This window comes from Engystomops pustulosus, chromosome 2 (genome assembly GCF_040894005.1).
Source record: "Engystomops pustulosus chromosome 2, aEngPut4.maternal, whole genome shotgun sequence".
NCBI classification, from domain to species: domain Eukaryota; kingdom Metazoa; phylum Chordata; class Amphibia; order Anura; family Leptodactylidae; genus Engystomops; species Engystomops pustulosus.
The window spans coordinates 218,818,970-218,842,399 of NC_092412.1; the positions used below are offsets into that span (position 1 = coordinate 218,818,970).

Here is a 23,430-nt window from a genome sequence, read left to right on the forward strand (position 1 = left end):
TATTCAGAATTTTTTTTCGCTTCCCAGTACACGGCATGGAATAATAAATGCAGTCACTAAGAAGTGCAATTTGTTAAGCAGAAAACAAGCCCAAACACAGCTCTTTACATGGGGGAAAAAAAACTGACAGATTTTATTTTAAAGGTGGGGAGAGAAAAATGAAATCGCAAAAACGAAAAAGGGCCTGGTCCTTAAGAAGTTAAAATGGGAGATTGGCTCAAGGTGAATAAATGGGATATCTGCATGGGACAAGTGCAAATAGGATTCATATAGACATAAGGCAGTTACGAAGGGGGTAAAGCTCGAGAGGGAATGGTTCGTTTATTCGCAGTCATCTAAATTTTAACTTCGACTTGAAATATAATCTTATATCATTATACCCAGAACTGTCCACAAAGAGTCACAAAGCACTGGAAGGACTGGAAGTATGAAAAGCAATAATATTAATGTACCTCAAAAGTGAAATAAATGATAAACCAAATTAATTCCAATTACATGATGCTGAATTATAAGGGGAAACTTGTGCTCCAGCTCCATTAGTGATGTAGACATGGGAGGGTGGGGGTAGCAGCCGTCTGTAAGCTGTGGTACCCCCGTCAAGTCTCATCACACATTGACATTCGGTTTAATTTCTATCCTGCAAGGAATAGCTGTGGGAAGCAGCGGGCAGGGAGCCAAATGAAGTAGACGAGCAGGAGAAGCAAGGAATCTGATGCCAGATGGATTATGTGGAGACCTCAGCCATGAAACAAAAATAAGGAGTATCACAGGGGATTCTAACACATCAAATTCCTAGGAAAGACGAGTAAATTGATCTAAATCAATAAAGCAGGAACAAATGTAAAAACCAGATACAAAAAAACCCCAAAAAAACAAAATGTACTATTTCTGCAAATAGTAAAAATGATCATTTTTTAAATGAAATTAAATATATTGTCCTATGATCAAGACTAAACATACATGCAAAGCCTGGACAAAAAAGAACATTGCTTTCCACTATACAGGCGGTCCCCTACTTAAGGACACCCGACTTACAGACAACCCATAGTTACAGACAGACCCCTCTGACCTCTGGTGAAGCTTTCTGAATGCTTTACTATATTCCCAGGCTGCAATAATCAGCTGTAAGGTGTCTGTAATGAAGCTTTATTGATAATCCTTGGTCCCATTGGAGCAAAAAATGTTTAAACTCTAATTGTCCCTGGGCCCAAAAACTTTTTGGTCTGGATCTACAATTATAAAGTATACAGTTTCGACTTACATACAAATTCAACTTAAGAACAAACCTCCAGACCCTATCTTGTACGTAACCCGGGGACTGCCTGTACTGTACCCAAGATAAAGGGGTTCTGGATTTGTGGTATAACTTCTACAAAAGGATAAAACTATACATAATATATACAAGAAGTGCGGAAAAATACTCAATAAATAAAATACGCTGTGTGCATCCTTGCAGTGACCTTGCTTTCGAACTGTGCATTTCTGCTTTCCCAGCACAGATCAATGATATCAGAATTGGTAATTGTGCCCTCAGTTATTTTTTTTTTTTTGGAGACAGCGATTCATTAATTTATTCGCAGACACAGTCGATGTGGTGACACAGCAGTTCTGACACGACAAATGGGATGAGACATGGGAGACACATAAACAGGCGCCCGCCACAGACGCACAACCTGCATGACTGTCACACATGGCTGCTTTTTGCTAAAGGGGACCACACGTCCTTGCGCGGTGGATTTTGTTGCCAAATGCTACCTTTCACACTTTGTTCAGCAGGAAGGACGGCAAGATTATGCAAATTAATCTGCAGCTCTATGTGCTCCTCACATTTATTTAAATTAAATAAAGCTCTTGTTAAATCTAATTTCCCCTATCTCCTTCTTAGATATCCCCCTCAAATAAGCTTTGAGTGTATCCCATACTTCTGATAGGCCTGTTGTTCTTATATTTCCTTTCCAAAACTCGACCACCAGCCTTTTTACATCCGGATTATCTCCTAGAATAGAAAGCCAATGTGAATTTAATCTAAAATTACGATTCTTAGTTTCCACTTTGCCCATAGTTACCACCACCGGACCGTGATCAGAAATTACGATTGGTTCATACCTTATTCTGCTGATGCTAGAAACTAAAGAGGGGCTTACCAAACAGTGATCTATCCTAGATAGCGTATTATGTGTCTTATTATGGCAGGAAAACACTTTTTTTTAGCTCCGTGTTTAGATCGCCAAACATCCATTAAATTGAATTCCTCACAGAAAAGGGCAAGTTTAGAGACTGCAGTTCCTGGCCGATTATCCCGCTTCCCTTCCATGTTAACACGGTCCAAACCCTCAAAGGTTGCATTATGATCCCCCATTATGATCAATTGAAAATCCTCCTTCCCCTCCCTAAACTTCAAAATCTCCCCAAAGACCTCTAGCGAAAAAAAAGGGGGGGGGGGTATACACACAGACCAATAGAATTTTCGCTTCCATCGGTACAATTAGACGTAAATATAGTCAACAGGAGCAGAAGATGTATAAACAATACAAATTAGCTGAACAGGAATTGGGAGATTGGTTGGACAATGTTAATAAGAGGCGGTTAGAGTATGCTAAAAATTAATATGCAGAGTTTTTGACAATTAAGGCTCAACATAAAATGTTCTTCCGTGATCAAAAGTTCTTCTCGGAAGGGGGGAAAGCGGGGAAAATCTTAGCTCAGATGGTGTGTGCCTCCAGAAACAATGGATATATTGCGGCTATCAGAAGTGCCCCGGGGGCAATAGAAAAAGAACAATTTAAAATCTTTTATGAGGAACTCTTTAAGTCTAGCTTAGAACCAACTAGACGGTCCGCTGGAGATTTTCTGGGGAAAATTAAATTTCCCAAGTTAGACGAGGGACAGATACAAATGCTAGATGCCCCAATAACAATTGAGGAATTGAGAGAGACAGCAATAGGATGCACAAAAGATTCCTCTCCGGGAATCTGAGAAGAGCCCTTGCCCTTATTATTGGAGGTTCTGAATGAATCTAAAATCAATGGTAGATTGCCTGATTCCATGATGGAGGCGGATATCGTTTTGATTTAAAAAAAAGATAAGGATAAGCTAGAAATGGGTTCATATAGGCCCATTTCACTTTTAAACACGGACGTGAAGATCATAGCGAAATTACTAGCAAATAGGCTACAGAGGGTAATCGCCTCCATTATACATGTTGATCAAAACTGGTTTATCCCTGGAAGGAAATTAAATAATTGTATACACAGACTGTTTTCTGCGATAGAGATGGGTGAGGGGGGGCTCCGCTCCATCCTGTCTTTAGACGCGGTAAAGGCGTTTGAAAGAGTGGAGTGGAGCTTCCTTTGGGAAGTTCTGAGGCAATTCGGGTTTGGGCCAGCCTTTATAGGTTGGGTACAGGAACTATACACTGTCCCTGTTGCAAGGGTGGTGATAAATGGGGTCCGCTCTGAGCCTTTCACATTAACTAGAGGGACAAGGCAGGGGTGCCCCCTATCTCCGTTATTATACGCTTTATATATTGAACCACTAGCAATTTTACTAAGGGACGATCAGCGAATAATGGGAGGGGGATGTGGGGGTAAGGAGGATAAGCTGTGTTTATACGCGGATGATTTGATCCTGTACTTACAAGATGGCGTATCTGCATTTCCTAGAGTGATAGAAGAATATGAGGAATGGTCAGGACTTCAAATAAATTGGGCAAAGTCACAATTGCTCCCTCTGGACTCGAAGGTTAAAAGGGGGCTAGCAGACTATGAGATCTCTATCTGTGAGGAGAGTTTCAGATATTTTGGTATACAAGTTGCTAAAGAATTGGATAGGTTTGAGGAAATTAATTTGTTGCCACTATTGAAGGCTATAAGAGAAAGAATGCACTGCTGGGATAAATTACCGTTATCAAGAGCAGATAAAATCGGTCTTATCAAGATGACCCTCCTCCCACAAATCTTATTTGTTCTTTCAGCTAGTCCAGTCTGGATAGATGAGTCGATGTTTAAGGTCATCGAGGCAATGCTGAATGATCTTTTATGGCAGGGGTCAGGAACCTTTTTGGCTGAGAGAGCCATGAACGCCACATATTTTAAAATGTTATTCCGTAAGAGCCGTACAATATGCACATGTCCCCAAGTAGATAGGTAACCCCATTGTCACGGGTGCCCCTGCAATCTAGGTCTCGTGCCCCTCTCCGTGGGGGTTCCCCTTTCCGAGCTCACTCAACTCACCACTTTCCGGCTCCCGTCCCGGCTGACCAGCGCGTGCGCGCCGGCACTCGCAGATTTAAAGGGCCGGTGCGCCTCTGTTTGGCGCTGCCCACTTCCCGGGTTACTATAAAGACCGGCGGTTTCCAGCATTGCCTGTCGGATCTTAGTGCTTCATGCCTATGAGGAAGCTTTCCACAGTGTTTCCTTCCCAAGGGTTGACCTCCCATTGTGACCCCAGACCAGTACATAGGTAGTCCCAGCACATACCCCCAGTAGATAGGTAGCCACAGAAAAAAAAAAAAAAAGAATATTCACTTACCAGCGCTCTCTGCAGCCAGTTCCTCATCACTCCCACACTCTTCTCTTTGACCCAGACTTAGACAATGGCACCTGGGTCGTACAAAGGACGTAGGCAGCGGTAATATTGCTGCCTGTGTCCAGTGATCAGTCTAAGACACACAGCAGCCATCACTATTTATTAAAGATCTGACTGAGAGCCAGATGCACCCAACAAAAGAGCCACATCTGGCTCCCGAGCCTTAGGTTCCCTACCCCTGTTTTATGGGGACAAGTTCGCATGAAGATATGTCACCTATATCGCCCCCTGGAGGAAGGGGGATTGGGAGTCCCATTCTTTAAGGGTTATTTTATTGCATCACAAATTAGTAGATTAGTAAGATGGGAAGGTAATCAGGCAATTTTGGGGGTGTTAAAGGATGCACAGTTTTCAAAGGATTCAGTAGTGGAGATGTTAGAGAGTGGCATCTTGGGCAAAGAAGAGTTTAAGCAGAAGGAATTACCTAAGTTACTATTTAAATGTTGGATAGAGGTAAAGAAAATGTTGAATATTCACGTTTTTTGGAAAAAACACCATTATGGGAAAATGATCAGATAAAAGAGTTATTTAGTATCCCGGATTCCGGGTTTTGGAAAAGGTTAGGGGTTAAATATGTATCACAATTTTTGTCTGAGGGGGAGATTAGACCCTTCTCATATTTTGAAGGAGTATATCACTTAAAAAAAGGGGACTTTTTGAGATATGGCCAAGTTGCGCATGCACTTGCAACTTTCAAAAAAAAAAAGGGGATAGGTTTGAGGGTGGTGGCACATGAGTGTTTAGATATGGTAGTGAATAATAAAGGAAACACTAGGAATATAATTTCTAAGGTTTATAAACAAATAGTGAAAGGGGTGTCACTTATTGGTAAACATCACTCTTGTATAAAATGGGAAAGGGCGATAGAGGGGAACACAACGGTCAGCTGGGAGTGAGTGCATAGGAATCTGAAGAGTTGCTCAATAGGATGGAATCATAGACTTATACAGTTCAGTATTATTCATATGATTTATTATACGCCATCAGACCAATCGAAAAGGTAACTCAGAGCGGACAGTAAGTGCCTGAGATGTTCCAACACAGAGGCAAATTTTCTTCATGTTATCTGGTACTGGCCAATTATCCAAACCTTCTGGGATGAAATCTGCACCCATATGACAGCAGTTCTAAGGATAGATGTTAGATTTACACTGACGAATGTTATTTTGGGAGATCTGGAAGGGGTAGAATTAGATTGAGCAAAACAACAACTGGTCCAAAGGGTGTTACATCTGGGAAGGGTTTGTGTAGCCCAGAAATGGGGTACCGCAGAACCCCCAACTAAGGAACACTGGTTGAATTTGGTGGATAGGATTAGGCAATATGAGAAGGTATGGTTTCACAGACAGGGAAGGAGGGGAAGGGAAAAGTGGAGTTATATTTGGGGAATATGGGGGTAAATTCTCTTTCTCCCCTCTCTTAAGTAGGTTTTTTAATTTTTTTTTTCCTCTTTGTCTTCTATCGGTACTGAGGGGGGTGGGAGGAGGGTGAGAGGTAATGAGTTACAATTTGCACAGATGAATTTGAACAAATCCAGAATGGGTGGATTGGTATACGCAGAATTATTTTGTGAAATGTGCATAAAAACGTTATCAATGTAAAGATGTTTTAATTATGAGATGTAATTTATGCTTGAAATTAAGTCAATAAAGCTTTTGAAAATAAAAAAAATTAAATAAAATAAAGCTCTTGTTGTTTAAAGGGGTTGTCCGAGACATATAAAAAACAGAAATGTGCCATGCCTCTGTAAACAAACTGCGCTCAGACCAGCTTTTGGACGGCCAAGACGGCTGGCCACACTCACCCGTCCCAGCGCTGTATCAGAAAATCCTTTAAACCACTTAAGGATGTATGAATAGGGCCCACAGGGCAAGATCTCATAATACAGACGTGGGTTTGCTTCATATTGCAGCAAACACTCACTGCAAGCAGCAATGAACGAGTTCAGTCTGAAAAAATAGCTTTGTGCAATTGTGTTATTTCCAGGACTAAACTGAATTTTTTTTCCCCGTTTCCTAGTGCATGCCATAGATTAATACATACCATTACTTTGAAGTGCAATTTGTTACGTAGAAAACAAGCCCTCACAGCGCTCTTTACGTGTAAAAAAAAAAAGTTATAGTTTTTGGATTCTGGGAATTGAAAAATAAAAAAAATTAAAAAGGGCGAGGTCCTTAATGGGTTAAGGGAACCTTACTCCATGAAACCGCAGTATACTCTGCAGGTAGAACGTTACAGAACAGAAGGAGACAATTATATTAATTTATAGTTTTACAGGAAAAGATTTAGTATAACTTTAGTTCATTCTTTATGCTTTGTAACGGCAGATGAGTCTGGGGGGGGGGCAGCATCAGTGATTGACAGTTCTCTGTGAATGTCATAGTTGGAGAGCTGTCAGTCACGTATCAGATCTCCTCCTTGATGTATCCACTGTACCCAAGCATAGAAAAAGCAATTATAAATAAATGACAAGTTGTACTGAATTTTTTCCACAAACCGATCAATTGATCTATATCAATTTATTCAGCTCCTTCTGCTCTATAACATACTATCTATAAATTACATTGTATTTTTATGGCGACAGGTCCCCTTTAAAGCTTAATCTACAAATACAATCTGAAAATTTGCATTCCAACATATTCTGATCCTGCAAACACACTGGGGCAGCTAATCATCATTAGAGGAGTTACAATAATTGTCGACTCAACAATAGATCTGCAGTTTTCTTTCTGGCAGCAGATGGTGAGCAAGAAGAAGCATCAGTAACTCAGTAGTGCAGACAGCACAGCAGGAAGGGACATGAATGAGAGTCACTAGTGATAGGGCATAAGATCCATTCTCAGGAATAATGAGCAAACCCCCAAAAAAGGAGAACACTCAAGTTCCTGGCAAAGGTCATACTATTGTAAATCAGTACAATTTACCCATTTTTTAATCTGCCTACCGTCTTACCTATGTCAATCCCTCGCCGAGCTGTGGTTTTGTCAGAATCATGGAAATTGATCAGATCTTCGACCCAGTGAATATAATTTAACCTTAATGGCACTGTGGGAATGAGTCTCTCCAAGGGTATATCGATGGTCAAACCAAAGTCCTCCTTAAGTAGGGTGCAGGTCAATGCACGGACAGCTTCAGGGTCTTTGAAGTTCAAGCTAGGTTTTAAAAATTGAATAAAGAAGTTACTCTTGACACTACACAAAAAGGTCCAATAAAATGCTGTACATGAGCATAAAAATGCATAAAATACAGTACAAACAAAAAGAAAAGAAGAGGCAAAGTAATCACTACTGATGTATAATTACAATTCTAAGTTTCAGACAATTGTGACAAGTGCATTAATATTCCAGGGTTGTAGCTGGTCTTGGATCACTTATGCGTGAGATCTCTTTAATGAGCATGGAACATCGTCTCATCAAGGTTGTAGCAGCTTCTGTTTAAACACTTCAAAAGTTTCTATGGGGGGTGAGGGGGTGAAGAGATCTCACACAAGTTAGGGTACATTCACAAGCGGTATGCTCGCCGTGCAGGCATACCGCCGTGTGCTGGAGATGAGGAGGTGACCCCTACTCCCTCCATAGAGAATAGCGGCACAAGGCCGCACACACGCCGAAAGATAGAGCATGCTCTATCTCTTTGCGGTGTGCGGCCCGGATCGGTGTACACCGTGTGGCACCGTATCTGCGCCGTGCTGCTATTGCCGTCTATGAGGGCCGCATGTAAGTCCCCGAGACGGCCATGTGAACGAGCCCTTACAATCCTGGAATATAAATGTGTGGGAAACATTGTAAAACCTGCTTTGGTGCAAGGACCACGATCCAAAGGATGGTGATTTTAGAGGAATTGTCTGGAACCAGTTGAATAAAGAGACTTCAGAACTTTGCTTCCTACCAATCAATTAGGGAAGAATATTGGAGGGATTGGGGGACTCCAGTATTAGATCCCTGGACATTTGTAAATCTTTGCAGAAGGGAGACATCACATGTTACCTCCACAGACGTTGTGATGCCCTACTCTTAAATAATAATTCTTTATTTATATAGAGCACACAGATTACACAGCGCTGCACAGAGTTTGCCATTGGCCCACAATCTTATCAACTTACCAGTATGTTTTGGAGTGTGGGAAGAAACTGGAGGACCCGGAGGAAACCCACACAAACACCGAGAGAACATACAAACTCTTTGCAGATGTTGACCTGGGTGGGACTTTAACCCAAGACTCCGCCGCTGCAAGGCAGAAGTGCTACTCACTCAGCCACCATGCAGCCCTGTCTTAAAGGGGTTTTATCATTACAGATACAGGTTTTATCATTCCCACAGGATAGTAAATAAGTGTCTGACTACAACCTCTAGCATCGGATGACCTGTAAGCTGTCCTGGGAAAAAAATATATAAATCGATCAACTAGGATTGTGGATCCCAGCTCTTCTGCCTATAGGGTAACTCATGGAGATTTGTGTCCTCTGTCCTACCTATTGCCAGAGGTCCCAGAATTCTGCCCCCTGTGATCACAAAAGAGGGACCAAGTGTTTGTTTTTTTTTTTTTTTTAAAAACACACAATAGAACCCCCCTCCACCCCCATAGAGAATTGTACAGAAGTAATAGGTATTTGGAGTAAGAAAAATACAGAGAATGTACAAATTAGGGCAGTGGTCCCCAACTTTTTTGTATTCGGGGACCAGCTGCGCCCAAATTTTTTTTCTAGGGACCGGAGCCATCGATTTCTATGCAAATATACATATGGTAAACCTGGCGAAAAAGCCAGGACCCTCATATTTGCTCAAACCGCCTTTCCGCCCTCCTTTCAAATACACTCCCCTCTCCAACCTAATAACCTCATTCATCTTTTTTATGTATTCTTTATATCCAGGAGGGGCAGCCTGCATCCAGTGGTATGCAACAAGTTTTCTTTGCGTGATACAACATTCAGGCTATGCCCAGTTTCACACCACTGTCATCTGATACCAAGTCAATCAAACCCAGAGCACATATTGCAGGAGTAGTGGGGTGCTCTATATTACACACAGTCTTAATAAGGTATAATACCTCCCTCTAGAAGGTGACCAAACAGGAAGATTCCCACAACATATGCATTTGGTTGATCACATCATGGGCAACAGTCTGAACTCCGTATCCCCACCCTATGCAGCCATGTTGGGGTCCTATGAGACAGAAATAGCTGGGAGAGCCTCTGCTTCTCAATAAGAGATAGATCTGGTGTCTAAGCTAAGAAAGATGTCCACTGCTCATAGGACAGGGGCCCCAAGCCAGCCTCCTACCTGAAGCGAATGGTCAGCAGGAATATTTTATGGTAGGCACTAAACAGCTGTTTGTATATTAGTGAGATAACACCACCGCTAGCCTATGGAGAAATTAGGGTATTTATACACAACGGGGTATTAATACACAGCAGGGTATTGCGACTCTGCGCATCCGGGGCATGCCACAATTGAAGATAACTACAAAACATACTATGTGTCATTTGAAACTCATTGCGCTGCTGTTCAAAACTCTTAATAACACCACCCGAAAACACCCGCTCAACAGTATGGATCCCCCTTACTCTCCCACATCTCCTGAAGTTTTAGCTATGGGAGTCTTGGATTCCTCCATAAGGGCCTGTATTTGATTGTGTAAGGATACTGTGTGGAGTGCATCAAGACAGATTTGAGCTCCAATTTCAAGGAGGGACAGGGGATCCTTCCCCTAGGCCTAGGCCAATTGTATTTGATGAGTGTAAAGGAGATCGCACTGGTTTCGGACGCCATCTTGACTACTCTCTGCCACTTTAAGTATTAGCCAGGGGTCACGCACTGTCCAGTTAATGTCATGATTCAAACTTCATGTAACCGGTTTAATGAGAATCCAGCCTATCCTCAATCTTTTGTTCTATATCTTGTTCTTCAGCATTGCTTATCTCTTGTTTTGGTTAGTTAGAAGCTTCTGGAGTCATTCTCAGTACTTTTTGTAGCTTTGATGATATAAACAATACCGTTTATCTGTGTACAAGGTCCCTGAGAACCGAGCACAATTAATTAACTTTTTGTAGAATGTATTAGAGGGCGGTTGTAGTACATTCAAACTAAGCCTATAGCATCCAAGCACCTTATCTCCTTGTCACGCCCACCAATGCTAATTTTTCTGTCATTTTATATATGCAGCTGTGAAATAAACGGGAGGGAAGATCTTTACATACACTAAGAGACTGAAGTGTGTCTTGGGTTTATGTTCAAGCCCCTGGTACCGGGAAAACTATGAAAGGGTTAATTTGAAAGCCACCTGTACAACTGATAAGGGTGGTTAAGTCATAGATAAAAAATCTCTAACAATGAGAAAACCTCTTTAAATGTGTGGCCTATGGCTGGAGCTTTGCACAAATCTAGTAAGTGCTTTCCATTGTTTGAAGCTGATAAATTCTCTTCCAGTAGGCATCACATTAGATCTACTAAGTACAGTATGTACACCTACCCGACTCTTCCCGATAGGTTGATGTTGACATGCTGGTTAAATTCAGGATACTTGGAAGCTAAATAGGCAAAGTCAGGAGGTTTATCCTTGTAGCGGTTTCGTGGGTGCATGGATTTATTGAGGGCCATTCCTTATCTGAAATGACAGAATGATGGAAACACTGGATACATTAGGTTGCAGGTTGTGGATCTGATTGTGGACTCTGAAATTGGGGTCAGTGTGCTATGTACAACATGACACTCATACACAAACTGTTCCTGAACATTGTACACGCTGTTTTGGGGAAAAAATTTGTAACAACAGACAAATGTAATGCAGAGGAATTTCCTCCAAGTTTATAGCTGACCTTGAAGGTGTAGTCCAACATTTGAAAACATGACTGCTTTCAATGGGCTGGGTCTGGAATAGCAGCATGATTCTATGAAGAGAATGGGGCAGTATGTACACATACAGTGGGTGCGGAAAGTAGTCAGACCCCTCTAAATTTTTCACTGCATCCAATTGGCAAGACGTAAAAAAGAACTTTTTCTTTTTTCAATAATGTACACTCTGCATCCCATCTTGACAGGAAAAAAACTGCTCCAGCAGTCTGACCTTCACCAATCAGCTAGTTATCTCCTATCCTGTGAATATGGATTTAAGTTAAAGGACATCTACCACCAGGATGAAGGATTATAAAAACACAGTGCAGCACACTTCCATACCCCAGGAGCTAACTCCACAGTCCGAGACCGATCCAACAAGTCCCAATTTAAACAATAAAAAAGGAGTATAAAATACCCTGACCGGAGCTCCCAATGATTCCAATACGGCTGTTGTTCAAAATTCCTTCAAAGATCTTCAATTATGTTCTACCGATGAGGAAAGTTTGGCAACAAGATGTAGGTCACTATTCAGAACGTCCTTAAGGTGCAGTTTTCTCCTTAAACTCACTCAACCGTGTGGTAGCAAAAACTAAAAGAGAAATAGGCACCAAATCGCATAGTACGTTCTTAAAACCTTGGATTTTATTCTTAAAAGTTATACTCACAAGAATATGTTTAAAATGCGCATAAAATAGTATACAAAACGGGACGCCAGCTCCACTCGCTCGCCCGACCCTGGGTTTCGCCGTTCTTAGCTTCTTCCGGGGCGTGTGCTGACGTCCAATATCAGTCCCGTATTTAAATACTTAATGACCATAGTACATATTACACAAACTTACATGTGAACAGTACATACATGCATAAAAAAATGTCCCGATGACATATTACATAAACTTATATGTGAACAGTACATACATAAATACAAATGCCCCAAATATATATACCAAACAAAATTAGCAGAAGATTTGTAAACCTTGTTCATTCACCTTGCTCCGAGTAATTTGTTTCACCTGTGTGACAGGAGGAGTGCGGCCTCTATATCTCTACACACACCTACTTTTCCTCATGCAGTATCCACCTGTCTTACTATGCCTATATTCTCTCCCACATAACTTTTTTGACAAAAAAAAAAAAAAAAAAAAAACAATGTGGGAGAGAATATAGGCATAGTAAGACAGGTGGATACTGCATGAGGAAAAGTAGGTGTGTGTAGAGATATAGAGGCCGCACTCCTCCTGTCACACAGGTGAAACAAATTACTCGGAGCAAGGTGAATGAACAAGGTTTACAAATCTTCTGCTAATTTTGTTTGGTATATATATTTGGGGCATTTGTATTTATGTATGTACTGTTCACATATAAGTTTATGTAATATGTCATCGGGACATTTTTTTATGCATGTATGTACTGTTCACATGTAAGTTTGTGTAATATGTACTATGGTCATTAAGTATTTAAATACGGGACTGATATTGGACGTCAGCACACGCCCCGGAAGAAGCTGAGAACGGCGAAACCCAGGGTCGGGCGAGCGAGTGGAGCTGGCGTCCCGTTTTGTATACTGTTTTATGCGCATTTTAAACATACTCTTGTGAGTATAACTTTTAAGAATAAAATCCAAGGTTTTAAGAACGTACTATGCGATTTGGTGCCTATTTCTCTTTTAGTTTTTGCTACCACACGGTTGAGTGAGTTTAAGGAGAAAACTGCACCTTAAGGACGTTCTGAATAGTGACCTACATCTTGTTGCCAAACTTTCCTCATCGGTAGAACATAATTGAAGATCTTTGAAGGAATTTTGAACAACAGCCGTATTGGAATCATTGGGAGCTCCGGTCAGGGTATTTTATACTCCTTTTTTATTGTTTAGGATGAAGGATTGTCAGCCAAACACACTTACATACTTATGTGTGCCCCTCTTGAAGTATATGCTCTTCTTTTAGCTACTTATGCCTTGTGTTTTTTTATTAATGGCTTTCAACATTATGCAAATGAGCCTGAGGGATATTTTTAAAGTTTTTTTTTCTTAACAACAAGGGCATATGAAGCTTAACCCCTAGGCGCACCACGACGTTATACTACGTCCCCGGGGCTAGATGTTTAGCGCACCGGGACGTAGTATAACGTCCAGCTTCTGGGACCGGCTCACGAACAGAGCCGGTACCAGAAGCAGCGGCTGTCAGCTGTCTATCACAGCTGACACCGCGCTGTAACACCCGTGATCGGAGCCGACTCCGATCGCGGGTGTTAACCCCTTACACGCCGCTGTCAAGCATGACCGCGGCGTGTAAGGGTGTTCCTGCTGTGGATCGGATCCCCCGTGCCGCTTACCGGGGGATCCGATCCTCTTCCGGGCAGCTCCGAGGACTGGCATGTGCCCCGGAGCTGCCCGGTCTCCATGGCAGCCAGACCCCTTCCGGGTCTGACTGCAAACTGTCTGAGCATGCGCAAGCTTGCTCAGACAGTTTACACTGCTCTACAATAAAATAGTATTGTAGAGCAGTGTATTGAACTTAAACCAGTGATCAGAGCATCACTGGTTTAAGTTCAAGTATGTATAAGTAAAAAAAATGCAAAAACAGTTAACACTACACATTATAATAAATAAAAAATAAATACATAAAATATAAGCCCCTAAAATGTCACTTTCCCATAAAAAACTTAATAAAGTATAAAAAACATAAAAACACAAAAAAAACCCTGCATATTTGGTATTGCCGCGTCCGTAACAATCTGCATAATAAAACAGAATTGTTACTGGACCCGTACGGTAAACGCCGGAGGAAAAAAATGCAAAAAACGTTCCGAAAAAAGATAATTTTTAATTAATACCCGATAAAAAATGCTCTAAAAAGTGATTTTAAAAATTTTATGCACTCTAAAATAAGCCCACTAAAAAGAACAACTGTTCTCGCAAAAAATAAGCCCCTAACAAGATTTGTCAGCCAAAAAATAAAAAAGTTATGCATATAAAAAGATGGTGATGCTAAAATGAATAGGATTTTCTCCAAATTAGTTTTTATTCAGTACAATTGAATAAAATACACAAAACCCCCACATATTTGGTATCCCTGCGTCCGTAACAATCTGTATAATAAAACAGAATTGTTATTAGATCCGCAAAGTGAACCCCGTAAAAAACAACCTAAAAAAACTCTCTGTGAAAAAGATGATTTTTTATTAATGCCCTTTAAAAATGCTCTAAAAAAAGTGATTTTAAAAAGTTACGCAATCTAAAATAAGACCACTAAAATGAGCTATCATTCTTGCAAAAAATAAGCCCTTAAACAGATTTGTGAGGTGAAAAATAAAAAAGTTATACATATGAAAGACGGTGATGCTAAAATTAACAACAATTTTGCCAAATTACTTTTTATTCAGTAAAAATGGTAAAAAATAAAAAATATATATAAATGAAGTATTTTCATAATTGTGGCGACCCATAGAATAAAAATAATATACTATTTTTATGGTATGGTTAACGGCCAAAAAAAAAACACATAAAAATTTTCCTAAAAATTGATGATTTTCATTTCCTCCACCAACAAAGAGTTAATTAAATCTCACCAATTAGCTGTAGATGCCCCAAAATTACATACCAGAAAAGTGCATCTCATGTGGCAAAAGAAATAAGCCCCTATAGGTCCACATTAAAAAAAAAAAAAAAATTATAGCCTGTACAATGTGACATAGCAAATCTGATTTGGATGGCGCCTCCTTCCCTTCTATGCCCGGCCGTGCGCCCATACAGCAGGTTACCAGCACATATGGGGTATCCGTGTACTCGGGAGAAATACTTTGTGGAGCCTTTTTTAATTTAATCCATTTTAAATGTTTAATTTTCCACCCAAAATGAGTGTATTGTGAAAAAATATTACAATTTGCAGACTCCACCTCCGTTTTGTTTTAACCCCTATAAAACACCTTAAGGGTTAACAAACTTCTTAAAAGTGGTTTTTCATACGTTGAGGTGTGTAGTTTCCACAATGGGGTAATTTACGAGTCTCGCTATTATTTAGGCCTCTCAGTGTCAATTAGAAGTTGAGCAGGTCCATCTAAGTACGGGTTTTGGCGATTTTACAAAAAATGTGAAAAATGGCACCCAAATTCTGAGCCTCATAACATTCTAGTAAAATATGTGGAATCTTAAAAAACCATGCCAACATAAAGCAGATATTTGTGAAATGCAAGTTATGAATTTATTTGGGTGCTTTGACTATCTGCATCAAAAGTAGAGAATTTAGAACGTTGAAAATAAAGAATTTTTCAAAATGTTTGCCAAATTTTGTTTTTTTTCATAACTAAACCCAAAAGATTTCATTCAAATTTTTAAACAAATTTGAAGTACAATGTGTCACGAGAAAACAATCTCAAAATCCCCTGGATATCTCATAGCGTTCCCATGCTATAACCACTTATAGTGACACAGGCCAGATTTGAAAAATGGGGCCGCGTCCTTTAGGCCAAAAGATGCTGAGTCCCCTAGGGGTTAAAGAAGAGCAGATGCTGTCAACACACCAGTATGTCAGTGTGTTACAATACTTCATCCTGGTGGTAGATACCCTTCAAATACTTGGGAGAACACTTTTAAGGCCGACGGCACACGTGCCATTTTGAACCCGTTTTTGGGCCATTTTTAAGCAGTCCTTTAAAAAATGCATCCGTTTTTGACTGGTTTTACCAATTACCTTAAAAAAGCATGCTCTATTGTCTGATATTCACACCTACATTCAACAGGTTCTGTTACACAGACTGCATCTGCATAACATGAATAAAATGTTCTAAACGCTGATAAACCATCTAAACAGTGTGTGTGACAGAAATCCCAGGTGCTTGTGTGAACTGGGCGTAATCTCCAACCATGGTCAGGTGTGGCGTTTTTGGATAAAAGCAGGCGTGTGTTTGTTTTGGTTAACTCTGGACAACCCCTTTAAGGTGACAGTAGTTGTGGATTGCACAGCCTGTAATAGCTGTGTACAACTGCAGACACTGGCAGCTTCATACAAGTTACAACTAGCATGGCCAACCAATCACCTTGCAGCTATCACAGATTAATCAGTACCAAACTGTAAGGTAGATTCTGATTGGTTGCTTTTAGTACCGCACTGTAATTATACATGAGATCCACCACGTGATAACGACATGATCGCAGCTGCCGCCAGAGAGACGATCCACACTCACATGACTCGCACAGCTCTCACCAGTCTCCGCACTCTGCTCTCCAGCCTCACGTGCGGCTCTAGACACTCGCAGAGGGCTCAGTCACGTGACAAGATGGTCCCGGACGGCGTGACGATTGGGACAAGCTTGCTCATAGCGCGTTTTTTTTTCGTGTTACATCATCCAGTGTTATAACTCTGCATCCTGCAAATACTTTCCATACTTTAGCGATATAACAGTGGCCTTGGCTTCTGTGTGGTAAGAAGGTTGATAAAAAATAAACACTGATATGTCATGTTCACCTGTAACACTCAATATGAATGCAAATATACTGGAGGCACATGTTTACTGAGAATTAGTAGTAAGTTATTTGTGCAGCTGAAGTTAAGACTCAGGTCTGTAATGACATGTAATGCGAAATGTGAGAAAATAAGGCTAAAATAATCATGCAGAGTCCAGACCAGGCAATAAATAACAATGCAGACCCCAGATCATAAAATACAGACCTTTAAAGCATCACAGTATGAATAATGCGGACCCCAGACCAGATGATAGATAATGCAGACCCCAGACCAGATTATAGATAATGCGAACCCCAGACCAGATGATAGATAATAATGCGGACCCCAGACCAGATGATAGATAATAATGCAGACCCCAGACCAGATGCTAGATTATAACAGGGACCTAAAATCAGACAATAGATAATAATGCGGACCGCAGACCAAATGATAGATAATAATGCAGACCCCAGACCAGATGATAGATTATAACAGGGACCTAAAATCAGACAATAGATAATAATGCGGACCGCAGACCAGAAAATACTAATGCAGAACCCAGATCAGATGCTAGATTATAAGACAGACCTGAGATCAGACAATACATATGCAACACCCTCGCCGATGCAATGGCGAGGTAGTGCTTGCGAATACGTTCCACCTGTAGGTAACACCACATTACACTACATGGTCCTTATAGGATCAAGGGGAAATTGCAGTGGTGAATCCTGCCTGGCAAGGCAGAGGTTAAGTATTTTGTATAATGTAAGATTCTGTCATCCAATGATATGTGTTACATCCTGTGCTCTGTAAGCTGAGATGTGATTGGAGGAGCAGCCACCACCTGACTAAAGGGAGGTAATAAAACCTCTGGCCAGGAATGTTCTAGAGAACTCTGGAGAAGTCTCTCTCAGGAGAGAGAAGAGAGGAGTTAGTGATTATCCTAGTGTGGAATCCTAGGAGAATCAGTGAGTGAGTGAGAAATCTCTGTCTAGCCCATACCAGAGCAGGAAGAGCTTAGCCCCTGCCTCTGAAGAGTGGAGCATTAGACTAGAGTTAGTGTAGTGAGGAAAAGGGGTATCATCTTACCTTTGAAGGTGATACCTGAAGCCCTACAGGACAAGCTGAAGCTTCCTACCAGGACACAGCTGCCTCCCAGCCTGCCCTCTACATCCAGGCTGGTGAACTATCTCCTGAGGCTCCCTCCAACTCACATCTCGGCACCCTAACTACCTGTTAAAGGCACGTTTGCTGCGGTTCCAATAAAGAACTGTAAGTTGTTTTCTTCAACTTCTGTCTCCGTCTGGTCCCTGCTAATACGGCTGCCTTCATCACCGGCACCCTGTCCATCACCCAGAGACTCACACTCGGGACACTAAGGGGTTGCCCCAGGGAGATCCGCTATAGCAGCCTCTCCCTCATCATTTCTTGCCAACACCACCCTGCTGGAGACCTGCCAGGCTGTAGGACAGCCCTCCGGTTCCCCCGTACCAAGCACCGTGACAATAGTGTGCTTAGGCCGCAACCGCCAGCCACTCCAGTACCGCGGGCCCCGGCTGTCTCCAGGCCTCACCTCAAGGGCTAGGCCCCGGTGGGGGATGTTGCAAGTGGCGTCACGAACAGGATTGATACTTCTGTGCCTTATCACGGCATTAAAGACTTTCCTTTATTGAAAAAGACTGTGCTGCCTAACCCTGCTGCCATCCGGGTTTAGGCCCAAGTGCTTGTGTGTTTCTGGAATGAACTGTGTTATACTGCTGCCACGTGCTGTCGAGCGCCGCTCCAGCACTCCAGAGGTTAATCCTGGCAAGAACTGTACCCGCTCTGCTACATCCGGCGCTGCCGCGCCTGAAGATTTTTACCTCAGAAACTGTGGCGCAGCAAGTAATTCAAGCCCGCCAAAACCTTCACTGGCGGGAAACCCAGATGACGCATCAAGCTCCACCCACGCGCGAAGGGCGCGAACCCCGCCTCCTGTGGCGCAGGAAAAATTAGAGCCCGCCACAGCTCTTGGCGGGAAGGACTTGGACTCCTCCCACTGGCTCGAGGCGGACTTCCTGCCCTGCCTCAGAGAAGCGCCAGACCTTGAGTGGACTTTGGACAGTGAGGACAACACCATGTGGGGTCCTCCGCCTTTCCCTCCTGTGGAGCGTCCGGAATTTTACGAGGTCCTAGAGACTATGGTGGTGGTCTCTGCGCAGCCCGTCCGAAGACCCTCCGCTGGACATCGGCTGCACCGAGGATTGACCCGGGCCTTCGTCACCAGGACATGTTACCAAACGGTGACGCAGTACCAGATCCCACCCGGGCGGTTCCTCGTCCCTATCCCGGCTACCATCCCGGTACCGCGGGCCCACGTGGAGGCGTCACGTGGGGAGGCCCCGACTCCTGGCGAGCCAACGCCTGGGCCTAGTGTTGCCGCTCCACCTGCTCCGAGGCCTACTACTCCGGCTGCGCGGCCTGCTAGCCCCGATGTGGTGGTTCCTGACCCTCCGGTGGTTCCTGCTCCTGTTCCGGCACCTACCTGTCGTCCAAGGAGATCCGAGCCTGAACCGGAGCCACGAGCCCCAGCACCGAAACCTCCGCAGCCTCAAGGCCGAGGCGAGGCCGCCCGCCGGCGACTCCGAGACGCTGTCTCGGACCAGCGACGCCGAGAGAAGGAGGCTCAGCGGTATATGGCCGGCAGATCCACAGCGGGAGCTTGGGTCGAGAAGAATCGCACCACCGGCATGGTCCGGTTCTTCGACAAGCGGAAGGGCTATGGCTTCGCCACCCAGGACTATACCGGACGGGAAGTATTTATACCCCGCCGGTCTGTCAAGAGGCCTGATCTGCCAGAGAGCCTGCACAACCTGAAGCCGGGAGAGTGCATCGAGTTCTCCCTGCAGGAAGGACCTCGAGGACCCTGGGCGGCTGGTGTGATCCGGATCCCCGACTCCGATGAGGACCGTTACTTCCCGCAGGATGACTGGTATGAGGACGACGAGTGGCCGGAGTCTCCGAACACCTCTTCTTCCTCGGCTGCAAGTCCCCGGGCGGTGACCCACGTGAATGCCCCATCCACAGTAATTGTGAGTACGGGTCCCATTGCCATCCATGGGCCGGGCATGATACAGGGCGCCACCCCCACCGGCTCCCCTGCCGGGAGCATTGCCAGGTCCCGTGGCTCTTCTGTGGGAGAAGACATCCCGGCTAGCGAACCTTGTCCGGAGGTTCCGTCTAGGCCCACATCTCCCCTGGCCGGTTACCAATGGGGTGATGACCCGGCCCCGGAAGAACCGGAGCTGGAAGGGGCTGCGGCGCTGCCGCAGGGCCCTGTTTATTTCTTCCTGGACCCCTCCGCGGTCCCTGGCTCAGTTGAGCCCCCGGCTGGAACAGCCGACACCCCGGGCGACAGCGCTCCTCCCCCTGAAGGTCCGGAGGATGTTGCTGCACCTGCAGTACCCACTGTTACCACCGGGTGTCCCCAGCCGGCACCTACTCCCGCTGAGGATGCACAGGATTCCCTGCTGACTTTGGATCCTGTCCCTGCTGAACCCAGCGAAGGTGCATCTGACTAACCCCTGAAGGGCTGTAGCCCACTTCAGGTACTGTACTGTGTACATATTGTATATTTCTCCATTTTCCCCAAAGAGCCAGAGACTTTCCTGAGACTCTTATCCTTATTTATCTCAGTCAAGAGATTACACACTGTCATGTGCTATGATAGCACCCTTCCTCTGCCACAGCAGAGATCTCTTCAAAGGACCCTGTCCCTCTACACATAGAGGAGACCCTTTGCTTCTCAGTGCACTTTTGCCCACCTCAAGGGCTGTACCCAGAAGATGGACTTTGTCATTAGAGACCTTCTGAGAGACTTTTGCCAAATACTCCAGGGAAAAGTTGCTATGTCTATTGACTTATTATTTTGCACTTAATGCCTTCCTTTTTAGGTATGGACATTCTGTTTGCACTTTTTATGCCTTTTCTTTGCAGGAAAGAGACATTTACTATCGTGCTACCCTGAGTAGCCTATCCACCTCTGTAACGTTTGCAATGTTATAAGATGTGTACCCATTGGGCTGCTAAGCCAATGTGATTTTGCCAAATGTTTGCACACTGTCATATCTGCCAGTAGTCTGCATTAACCCTTTCATAGGCTTTTCAGGTTGTAGTGTGGCTGTGTCGGACCGTCTTTTATGTAAAACACTGACCGCTACCTGATCCCTCAAACTGAGGTTTGCACGTGGGGGTAGTCCGTAAACTGCGGGTCCTTCGGGGACCGGGGGTGTTACAGAGTTAGCACCTGGATGCCACCCATACATGGGTAAGGATACCAGTCAGGAGGTACTTGTGTCGCATATGCTAACGCAATGCAGATAGACACCTTATATAATTGCCGCCAGGGAAGAAGTGTTGATAAAACAAATATACAGGCCTTGGTGCAAGGAGTGGATTACAGGACATGACACCACACCTTTCCTACTGTACAGTTCGGTTTAATGGCGTCAGCGACCAACTGTCAAGCACTTACATTTTTTTTGTTTGTCTTAGTCCGACACCAACCCAGGTGCCTGTCTCCAGGACCATGGGCGGTTTGTCCCTACACCTCACATAGCCTGCACTTCCCAGAAGTGCCTTAGCCCCCTCTGTGCCCCAAAACAACTGTAGTCGAGCCGAGGGCGGCTCTTTCAATTGCCCCCGGGGTATGCAACACCCTCGCCGATGCAATGGCGAGGTAGTGCTTGCGAATACGTTCCACCTGTAGGTAACACCACATTACACTACATGGTCCTTATAGGATCAAGGGGAAATTGCAGTGGTGAATCCTGCCTGGCAAGGCAGAGGTTAAGTATTTTGTATAATGTAAGATTCTGTCATCCAATGATATGTGTTACATCCTGTGCTCTGTAAGCTGAGATGTGATTGGAGGAGCAGCCACCACCTGACTAAAGGGAGGTAATAAAACCTCTGGCCAGGAATGTTCTAGAGAACTCTGGAGAAGTCTCTCAGGAGAGAGAAGAGAGGAGTTAGTGATTATCCTAGTGTGGAATCCTAGGAGAATCAGTGAGTGAGTGAGAAATCTCTGTCTAGCCCATACCAGAGCAGGAAGAGCTTAGCCCCTGCCTCTGAAGAGTGGAGCATTAGACTAGAGTTAGTGTAGTGAGGAAAAGGGGTATCATCTTACCTTTGAAGGTGATACCTGAAGCCCTACAGGACAAGCTGAAGCTTCCTACCAGGACACAGCTGCCTCCCAGCCTGCCCTCTACATCCAGGCTGGTGAACTATCTCCTGAGGCTCCCTCCAACTCACATCTCGGCACCCTATCTACCTGTTAAAGGCACGTTTGCTGCGGTTCCTGCGGTTCCAATAAAGAACTGTAAGTTGTTTTCTTCAACTTCTGTCTCCGTCTGGTCCCTGCTAATACGGCTGCCTTCATCACCGGTACCCTGTCCATCACCCAGAGACTCACACTCGGGACACTAAGGGGTTGCCCCAGGGAGATCCGCTATAGCAGCCTCTCCCTCATCATTTCTTGCCAACACCACCCTGCTGGAGACCTGCCAGGCTGTAGGACAGCCCTCTGGTTCCCCCGTACCAAGCACCGTGACAATAGCGTGCTTAGGCCGCAACCGCCAGCCACTCCGGTACCGCGGGCCCCGGCTGTCTCCAGGCCTCACCTCAAGGGCTAGGCCCCGGTGGGGGATGTTGCACATAATGTTGCGGACACCAGACAATAGAGAATAAAGCATACCCCAGACCAGATGACAGACTATAACACAAACGACAGATCAGACAATGCTATACTTAGTGTATTATTGAGGTTACATCCTGACGTTTGTCGAATGTTTTGTCCCAGGCAGGGCAGCGGAGTTGGTAAGCCCAAGGATTTTAAAATTATGCAAATTAAGGTGTTAATTTTTTTAGGTGTTAATGGAGCCCCTCAGGCTCATTGACATAATTTTTAAAGCCTTTTTTTCTTAAAAACAAGGGCCTAGAAAGTTAAAAAAAAAAATAGAAGATCCTGCCATATGGGGTACACACGTCAGTTCTTATTTTACATTCCTTGATCCAGTTGGTAGATGTCCTTTAAAGGAAACCTACCATGAGGAATCTACTGTCAGAAGTAGATTTGATGGTAGATGCCTCCTGCCTGCCTGCCAGTGGTAGTGGACCCACTGGACCACCGCGGACGATGACGTAAGCCGACACCTGGGAGCGGAGTCTAAGTGGAACCCAGTTTTCACCAGAGCCCACCGAGTTGGATTTGCTTTATCCACGGTGGAGGCCACAACGAGAAATCAGGATTAGCGCAGAGGGTTTTGATCACAGCTTTCTCTTAGGCCTGAAAGCACAAAGAACCGGCGGGGTACGTAGGAAGGGGATGGCTATTTATTAAATAAAGGAATGGCCAGCGCCAATCAGGAGAGACAACGAGGGCACTCAGACAGGTAAGGAGGCCCATTGCTGCTGCGCTCAGGGGAAGAGGGGTGCAATAATAATAATTATAATAATTCTGGAACCTAACCCAACTTGTTTAAAACGTTATTTTAGTGTTATTTTCTGTATTGCAATACAGAAGTATTGCA

The 23,430-nt window shown here is 43.9% G+C and overlaps 1 protein-coding gene across 4 annotated transcripts in view; it reads right to left on the reverse strand.

Moving 5' to 3' along the window:
* Positions 1-16,762, reverse strand: part of METTL16 (methyltransferase 16, RNA N6-adenosine) — a 57,771-nt gene extending 41,009 nt beyond the window's left edge. Inside the window, exons 1-3 of one of the 4 annotated variants that reach the window (XM_072138191.1) lie at positions 16,622-16,762; positions 11,056-11,190; positions 7,540-7,739 (exon numbers count right to left, since the gene is read on the reverse strand). In XM_072138191.1, the coding sequence (XP_071994292.1) occupies positions 7,540-7,739; positions 11,056-11,183 (328 nt within the window). In that variant the 5' untranslated portion in view covers positions 11,184-11,190; positions 16,622-16,762. Of the gene's footprint in view, positions 1-7,539; positions 7,740-11,055; positions 11,191-11,835; positions 11,977-16,108; positions 16,242-16,601 lie in introns of those variants that run through there. The other 3 variants (XM_072138190.1, XM_072138193.1, XM_072138192.1) reach the window with 3 other exon arrangements.
* Positions 16,763-23,430: the final 6,668 nt, after the last annotated feature.